General features: G+C 48.7%; 1 protein-coding gene across 1 annotated transcript in view; it reads left to right on the top strand.

Moving 5' to 3' along the window:
• The window catches only part of col14a1b (collagen, type XIV, alpha 1b), a 91,214-nt gene that overhangs the window by 55,814 nt on the left and 25,400 nt on the right, over nt 1-10,000 (top strand). Inside the window, exons 29-35 of the mRNA XM_084424625.1 lie at nt 5,893-6,035; nt 6,183-6,292; nt 6,388-6,546; nt 6,642-6,719; nt 8,180-8,266; nt 8,376-8,429; nt 8,518-8,613. Coding sequence (XP_084280751.1) covers nt 5,893-6,035; nt 6,183-6,292; nt 6,388-6,546; nt 6,642-6,719; nt 8,180-8,266; nt 8,376-8,429; nt 8,518-8,613 — 727 coding nt within the window. The remainder of the gene's footprint in view (nt 1-5,892; nt 6,036-6,182; nt 6,293-6,387; nt 6,547-6,641; nt 6,720-8,179; nt 8,267-8,375; nt 8,430-8,517; nt 8,614-10,000) is intronic.

Below are 10,000 nucleotides of genomic sequence, written 5' to 3'. Positions count from 1 at the left end.
CTCATACTCACGCTCATACTCGCGCTCATACTCGCGTTCATACTCATGCTCACACTCGCTCACGCTCACGCTCACGCTCACACTCACACTCATACTCATACTCATACTCATACTCATACTCATACTCACACTCACGCTCATGCTCACACACACACACACACACACACACACACACACACACACACTCCTGACACAGCCCACCACGCTTGCCACACACGCTCGCACTCATGCTCATACTCGCTCATACTCATGCTTATACTCACACTCGCCACACACGCTCATTCTCACGCTCATACTCATGCTCATACTCATGCTCACACTCACTCATACTCATGCTCATACTCGCTCATACTCACGCTCACACTCTCTCATACTCACGCTCATACTCATGCTCATACTCATGCTCATACTCATGCTCATACTCACGCTCATACTCAGGCTGATACTCGCTCATACTCACGCTCACACTCGCTCATACTCATGCTCATACTCATGCTCATACTCGCTCATACTCATGCTCATACTCACGCTCACGCTCATACTCAGGCTGATACTCGCTCATACTCACGCTCACACTCGCTCATACTCACGCTCATACTCACGCTCATACTCATGCTCATACTCATGCTCATACTCATGCTCATACTCATGCTCATACTCGCTCATACTCGCTCATACTCATGCTTATACTCACACTCGCCACACACGCTCATTCTCACGCTCATACTCATGCTCACACTCACTCATACTCATGCTCATACTCGCTCATACTCGCTCATACTCACGCTCACACTCGCTCATACTCACGCTCATACTCACGCTCACACTCGCTCATACTCACGCTCATACTCATACTCATGCTCATACTCATGCTCACGCTCATACTCAGGCTGATACTCGCTCATACTCACTCTCACACTCGCTCATACTCACGCTCATACTCATGCTCATACTCATGCTCATACTCGCTCATACTCATGCTCATACTCGCTCATACTCATGCTTATACTCACACTCGCCACACACGCTCATTCTCACGCTCATACTCATGCTCATACTCATGCTCACACTCACTCATACTCATGCTCATACTCGCTCATACTCACGCTCACACTCGCTCATACTCACGCTCATACTCACGCTCACACTCGCTCATACTCACGCTCATACTCATGCTCATACTCATGCTCATACTCATGCTCACGCTCATACTCAGGCTGATACTCGGTCATACTCACGCTCACACTCGCTCATACTCACGCTCACACTCGCTCATACTCATACTCACGCTCACACTCGCTCATACTCACGCTCACACTCGCTCATACTCATACTCACGCTCATACTCACGCTCACACTCGCTCATACTCATACTCACGCTCATACTCACGCTCACACTCGCTCATACTCAACCTCATACTCATGCTCATACTCATGCTCACGCTCATACTCACGCTCATGCTCATACTCGCTCATACTCACGCTCATGCTCATACTCATGCTCATACTCGCTGATACTCACGCTCATACTCATGCTCATACTCACGCTCACACTCGCTCATACTCACGCTCACGCTCATACTCAGGCTGATACTCGCTCATACTCACGCTCACACTCGCTCATACTCACGCTCACACTCGCTCATACTCACGCTCATACTCGCTCATACTCACGCTCACACTCGCTCATACTCACGCTCATACTCACGCTCACACTCGCTCATACTCACGCTCATACTCATGCTCATACTCTCGCTCATACTCACGCTCACACTCGCTCATACTCACGCTCATACTCGCGCTCATACTCATGCTCATACTCGCTCATACTCACGCTCACGCTCATACTTATGCTCATACTCACGCTCGCCACACACGCTCATACTCACGCTCATACTCGCGCTCATACTCGCGCTCATACTCACGCTCATACTCGCGCTCATACTCGCGTTCATACTCACGCTCACGCTCACGCTCATACTCACGCTCATGCTCACGCTCATACTCACGCTCATACTCATAGGCTACGTTCACACTGCAGGCTGAAATGACCCAATTCCGATTTTTTTTTCCCCTATGCGACCTGTATCTGATCTTTCATGACAGTCTGAACGACACAGATCCGATCTTTTCAAATGCGACCCAGGCCACTTGGGTATGTGGTCCAAATCCGATACGTATCCGATCTTTTGAAATGCGACTTCAGTCTGAACGGCCAGGTCGCATGTATCCGACCTGCACGTCATTGATACGCGACAAACGTCATAATTCTGCGTTGAAGAAGGCGGGAATGAGAAGATAAACAACAACTATGGCGAAAATAACTTTAATATCGCTAAACGAGCTCCACTGTTGACATCCATGTTTAGCTACTTCCGCAAACAGCAAGTGACATCGTTGACCGTTGAGTACTCTTCTGCGCATGCGGGTTACTTCTGGGTCATTTCACGTTCACTGTCACACAAGAGATCACAAAAGGTCGCATTTAATTGGAAATGTGAACGGCCTTGCAAAAAAATCACATTTTTCAAAAAATCGGAATTGAGCATTAAGCCCTGCAGTGTGAACGCAGCCATACTCACATTTATACTCACGCTCATGCTCACGCTCACGCTCATGCTCACGCTCATGCTCACGCTCATGCTCACGTTCGCCACGCTCACGCTCACGCTCATGCTCATGCTCATGCTCATGCTCATGCTCATGCTCGCGCTCACGCTCATACTCACGCTCATGCTCACACTCGCCACACACGCTCATGCTCACGCTCATACTCACGCTCATACTCGCGTTCACGCTCATGCTCGCGTTCACGCTCATACTCACGCTCATACTCACGCTCATCCTCATACTCATACTCACGCTCATACTCATACTAACGCTCATACTCATGCTCACACTCATGCTCACGCTCATGCTCACGCTCATCCTCATACTCATACTAACGCTCATACTCACGCTCGCGCTCATGCTCACGCTCATGCTCACGCTCATGCTCACGCTCATGCTCACGCTCACGCTCGCCACACACACTCATACTCATGCTCACGCTCGCACTCATTCTCACGCTCATACTCACGCTTGCCACACACGCTCATGCTCACGCTCATGCTCACGCTCATGCTCATACTCACGCTCATACTCACGCTCGCCACACACACTCATACTCATGCTCACGCTCGCACTCATATTCACGCTCATAGTCACGCTCATACGCTCGCCACACACACTCATACTCATGCTCACGCTCGCACTCATATTCACGCTCATACTCATACTCACGCTCATACTCACGCTCGCCACACACACTCATACTCATGCTCACGCTCGCACTCATATTCACGCTCATACTCACGCTCATACGCTCGCCACACACACTCATACTCATGCTCACGCTCGCACTCATATTCACGCTCATACTCACGCTCATACGCTCGCCACACACACTCATACTCATGCTCACGCTCGCACTCATTCTCACGCTCATACTCACGCTTGCCACACACGCTCATGCTCACGCTCATGCTCACACTCATACTCACGCTCATACTCACGCTCATACTCACGCTCGCCACACACACTCATACTCATGCTCACGCTCGCACTCATATTCACGCTCATACTCACGCTCATACGCTCGCCACACACACTCATACTCATGCTCACGCTCGCACTCATATTCACGCTCATACTCACGCTCATACGCTCGCCACACACACTCATACTCATGCTCACGCTCATGCTCATACTCACGCTCATACTCACGCTCGCCACACACACTCATACTCATGCTCACGCTCGCACTCATATTCACGCTCATACTCACGCTCATACGCTCGCCACACACACTCATACTCATGCTCACGCTCATGCTCATACTCACGCTCATACTCACGCTCGCCACACACACTCATACTCATGCTCACGCTCGCACTCATATTCACGCTCATACTCACGCTCATACGCTCACCACACACACTCATACTCATGCTCACGCTCGCACTCATATTCACGCTCATACTCACGCTCATACTCACGCTCGCCACACACACTCATACTCATGCTCACGCTCGCACTCATATTCACGCTCATACTCACGCTCGCCACACACACTCATACTCATGCTCACGCTCGCACTCATATTCACGCTCATACTCACGCTCGCCACACACACTCATACTCATGCTCACGCTCGCACTCATATTCACGCTCATACTCACGCTCATACGCTCGCCACACACACTCATACTCATGCTCACGCTCATGCTCATACTCACGCTCATACTCACGCTCGCCACACACACTCATACTCATGCTCATGCTCGCACTCATATTCACGCTCATACTCACGCTCATACGCTCACCACACACACTCATACTCATGCTCACGCTCGCACTCATATTCACGCTCATACTCACGCTCATACTCACGCTCGCCACACACACTCATACTCATGCTCACGCTCGCACTCATATTCACGCTCATACTCACGCTCATGCTCACGCTCGCCACACACACTCATACTCATGCTCACGCTCGCACTCATATTCACGCTCATACTCACGCTCATGCTCACGCTCGCCACACACACTCATACTCATGCTCACGCTCGCACTCATATTCACGCTCATACTCACGCTCATACTCACGCTCGCCACACACACTCATACTCATGCTCACGCTCGCACTCATACTCACGCTCATACTCACGCTCATACTCACGCTCGCCACACACACTCATGCTCACGCTCGCACTCATATTCACGCTCATACTCACGCTCATACGCTCGCCACACACACTCATACTCATGCTCACGCTCGCACTCATATTCACGCTCATACTCACGCTCATACTCACGCTCATACTCACGCTCGCCACACACACTCATACTCATGCTCACGCTCGCACTCATATTCACGCTCATACTCACGCTCATGCTCACGCTCGCCACACACACTCATACTCATGCTCACGCTCGCACTCATACTCAAGCTCATACTCACGCTCATGCTCACGCTCATACTCACGCTCATACTCACGCTCGCCACACACACTCATACTCATGCTCACGCTCGCACTCATATTCACGCTCATACTCACGCTCATACTCACGCTCGCCACACACACTCATACTCATGCTCACGCTCGCACTCATATTCACGTTCATACTCACGCTCATGCTCACGCTCGCCACACACACTCATACTCATGCTCACGCTCGCACTCATACTCACGCTCATGCTCACGCTCGCCACATACGCTCACGCTAGCCACACACGCTCATTTTCACGCTCATACTCACGCTCATACTCACGCTCGCCACACACACTCATACTCACGCTCACGGTCATACTCACTCTCATACTCACGCTCATGCTCACGCTCGCCACACACACTCATACTCATGCTCACGCTCGCACTCATACTCACTCTCATACTCACGCTCATGCTCACGCTCGCCACACACACTCATACTCATGCTCACGCTCGCACTCATACTCACGCTCATACTCACGCTCATGCTCACGCTCGCCACATACGCTTACACTAGCCACACACGCTCATTTTCACGCTCATACTCACGCTCATACTCACGCTCGCCACACACACTCATACTCATGCTCACACTCGCACTCATACTCACGCTCATACTCACGCTCATGCTCACGCTTGCCACATACGCTCACGCTAGCCACACACGCTCATTTTCACGCTCATACTCACGCTCACCACATACGCTCACGCTCGCCACACACGCTCATGCTCACACACACGCTCATGCTCATACTCACGCTCACGCTCACACACACGCTCACACTCGCCGAACCGTGAAAACACACAGAGCTGGAGATGTTGTTGTGAAATGAAGTCAGACTAAACTCTCTCCCAGGTTCATCCACCCGGAGGGTCTGCCGTCAGACTACACCATCACCCTTCTGTTCCGGCTGCTCCCGGAAACCCCACAGGAGCCCTTCGCATTGTGGGAAATCCTCAACAACAACAATGAGCCGTTAGTGGGAGTCATTCTGGACAGTGAGTAACACGCCCGCAGCAACACAAGGTCAAGGGTTCGATTCTCAGGGAATGCATGAACTGGTGCATCAATATAAAAATGTGCTTTTGAAATGAAATGCAAATCTCGTTTTGCTTCATGTGAGGTCAGTTCACTTCTCTTCACAGATGCAGGAAAGACTCTGACTTTTTTCAACACCGATTATAAGGGCGATTTTCAGACGGTGACATTTGAGGGGCCGGAAATCCAGAAACTCTTCTATGGCAGTTTCCACAAGGTCAGAATCACAAAGTGCAGGAGATTCAGTCTGTGAAAGTCCTGTTGTCTAATGCAGCATAATTCAGAGCTGTGTGTGTGTGTGTGTGAGCGCAGCTGCACATCGCAGTGAGCAAGACCTCGGCTCTGGTGATGGTGGACTGTAAGTCAGCGGGAGAGAAGCCTGTGAACGCAGCCAGAAACATCAGCACTGACGGGGTCGAGGTGCTCGGCCGGATGGTTCGATCCCGAGGCTCCAAAGACAACTCTGCTCCGGTACCGTGTGTGTGTGGGAGATCAAAGAGAAAGTCATGCATAAATGCAGTTCATGGTTAGAATAACATGTCTCACATCTGTGCGTGTGTGTTTAGTTTCAGCTGCAGTCCTTTGATATCGTGTGCAGCACGTCATGGGCTCGACGGGACAAATGCTGCGAGCTGCCCAGCCTGGTGAGTGTGTGTGTGTGTGTGTGTCTGTGTGTGCAAGTGTGTGTGTGTGTGTCTATGTGTGCAAGTGTGAGAGTGTGTGTGTGTGTGTGTGTGTGCGAGTGTGTGTGTGTATGTATGAGTGTGTTTGGGAGTGTGCGTGAGCATGTGTGTGTGACTGTGTGTGACTGTGTGTGTGTGTGTGTGTGTGTGTGCGTGTGCGTGAGCATATTTGTGTGACTGTGTGTGTGTGTGTGTGTGTGTGTGTGTGTGTGTGTGTGTGTGTGTGCGTGAGCATGTGTATGTGACTGTGTGTGTGTGTGTGTGTGTGTGTGTGTGTGTGTGTGCGTGAGCATGTGTATGCGACTGTGTGTGTGTGTGTGTGTGTGTGTGTGCGCGTGAGCATGTGTATGTGACTGTGTGTGTGTGCGCGAACATGTGTTTGTGACTGTGTGTGTGTGTGTGCGTGAGCATGTGTATGTGACTGTGTGTGTGTGTGTGTGTGTGTGCGTGAGCATGTGTATGTGACTGTGTGTGTGTGTGTGTGTGCGCGAACATGTGTTTGTGACTGTGTGTGTGTGTGTGTGTGAGCATGTGTATGTGACTGTGTGTGTGTGTGTGTGTGTGTGTGTGTGTGTGTGTGCGCAAGCATGTGTATGTGACTGTGTGTGTGTGTGTGCGTGAGCATGTGTATGTGATTGTGTGTGTGTGCGCGAGCATGTGTTTGTGACTGTGTGTGTGTGTGTGTGTGTGTGTGTGTGTGAGCATGTGTATGTGTGTGTGTATGTGTGTGTGTGTGTGTGTGTGTGTGTGCGCAAGCATGTGTATGTGACTGTGTGTGTGTGTGTGTGTGTGTGTGTGTGTGTGTGCGTGAGCATGTGTATGTGATTGTGTGTGTGTGCGCGAGCATGTGTTTGTGACTGTGTGTGTGTGTGTGTGTGTGTGAGCATGTGTATGTGACTGTGTGTGTGTGTGTGTGTGCGTGTGTGTGACTGTGTGTGTGTGCAAACATCTTTGCTAAAATACCCCTGGAATTTTAAGTTTATATTTCTATTATTTAATATAATATTTGCATGTTTACAGTTATCTTAATGGCAGTGTTATATATGACATATTTTTATATACTGTTTTATAATAGTTATATAGGCTTTTATTGTAATTTTATTGTTTATTTTAACAATATTGTTATGTGCTTTTATCCTTTTTACTCATTTTTAAATATTTCTTTTTCTATTTAGCTTTCATTTCTTTTTATTTCAGTTTTAGTAATTTTAGTGCTAAAACTAATTCTTAGTTATTCGCCAAAGTGGCATGACCAATTTTTGTTTAGCATTTTTGATTAAAAAAAATCATTGAATCTGACCTATGAATTGATTCATTGATTCATGTAAATGATTTGAACGCACAGTAGCGACTCACTGGGAGATTGACGTGTGTAAGTGAGCAGTGTGTGTTCAGCTGCTGTGTGTGTGTGTGTGTTTCAGAGGAAAGAATCTGACTGTCCATCTCTCCCGCGCGCCTGTACCTGCACTCAGGACAGCAAGGGCCCCCCCGGCCCCCCCGGGCCCCCGGTACGAGCCCTTCATCATCATCATCATCATCATCATCATCATCATCTCAGACATCAGTCACTGACTCTGTGTGTGTGTGTGTGTGTGTGTGTGTGTGTGTGTGTGGCAGGGAGGTTCTGGTACCAGAGGAGCCAGAGGAGATCGAGGGGAACCCGGCCCTGTGGTACTGAATTACCCACAATCCACCTCACTAACATTCCACAGAGACTGTAATTGGAATAGATGAGCACAGATGTTGTGTGTGTTTGCAGGGTCCGGTTGGTCCGGTCGGGGACGCTGGTGTTCCAGGAGCTCAGGGACCTCCCGGTCCTCCGGGGCCCAGCGGACGCTCCATCAGAGGCCCCCCAGTAAAACAAACACACACACACACACACTGAACACACACTGAACACTCACTGCACACACACCCTACACACTCACTGCACACACACACTGAACACTCACTGCACACACACACTGAACACTCACTGCACACACACCCTACACACTCACTGCACACACACACTGAACACTCACTGCACACACACACTGAACACACACTGAACACTCACTGCACACACACTGTGAACACACACTGAACACACACTGTGAACACACACTGTGAACACACACTGTGAACACACACTGTGAACACACACTGAACACTCACTGCACACACACACTGTGAACACACACTGTGAACACACACTGCACACACACTGTGAACACGCGTTAGGTTTGTTCTATTAATTTCAAATATAAAAGTCGTTCATAACACAGACTATTTTAAAATACTCATCGTCATTGACGTCATTTATGGTCATACAGACTTAAGAAATATGAAAAAATAAACTGTTAAATGTCTGCTTTTTTATGTGTCCACTTACAAGTCGAAACAAAACATTGTGCTTTAGTAAAATAAAGAAAATAATCAGGGTGTGCTTTCTGCCTCTGCGTCTCCGTGAGCGCTCCACTTTTTTTCTGGAGCACGTCTCTAAACTTAAACAAAACTCAGCGAATACTATTCACCCAGGCATGAGCTATATATCTTTATAATCATTTAAGTGTCTACTTTTAAATCATCTAATTCAAAACGAAAAGAAATATTCTCTGTTTATGTAATTTGAATGAAAGGAGAGAGATGTCAGTCGTTCTCATTTCAGCTCATTATCTGCTAATGTGAGAGAGCGCGCGCTATTCAAACGCAAATGATCTGAAGCAATCCATGCAAACGTGTCAACGCCCACATCAGCTGGATAACACACATCAAGTTTAATCAGACTCGTGTACTGTCGGCGCCAATAGCCCCATGGTTAACGCGCCGACATATAGCGCAACTGCGCCTCCGGCGACCCGAGTTCGATTCCCAGCTCGAGGTCCTTTGCCGATCCCCTTCCCCTCTCTCTCCACCCCACGCTTTCCTGTCAAAATCTCTACTGTCCTATCACATAAAAAGGCACAAAAAGACCAAAAACATAACTTAAAAAAAAAAAAAAAAAAAAAAATCAGACTCGTGTACTTTACGTCGTCTTGTGACACTGTGAGGAATAATATCGTAATAATAATCCTGGGAAATTTACCTCAGAAGTGCTGGTTTAGTTTTACTTCGAGGAGCAACGGATCCAGCTGAGGATTGTGAATAGTAAGTTCTTTATTCTTACGTGCTTTGTTCTAATCGCGATATGGAATAGTGTCTGTAAACTGTTATATCTGTTTGAATCGCGTGTCTGTGTGTGAATGAATGAATGGCACAAA

The sequence above is a fragment of the Rutilus rutilus genome (genome assembly GCF_951802725.1).
Source record: "Rutilus rutilus genome assembly, chromosome: 11".
Classification (NCBI taxonomy): Eukaryota; Metazoa; Chordata; class Actinopteri; order Cypriniformes; family Leuciscidae; genus Rutilus; species Rutilus rutilus.
The sequence above is the reverse complement of the archived record's forward strand: the minus strand, read 5'-3'. Positions and strand labels throughout refer to the sequence as shown.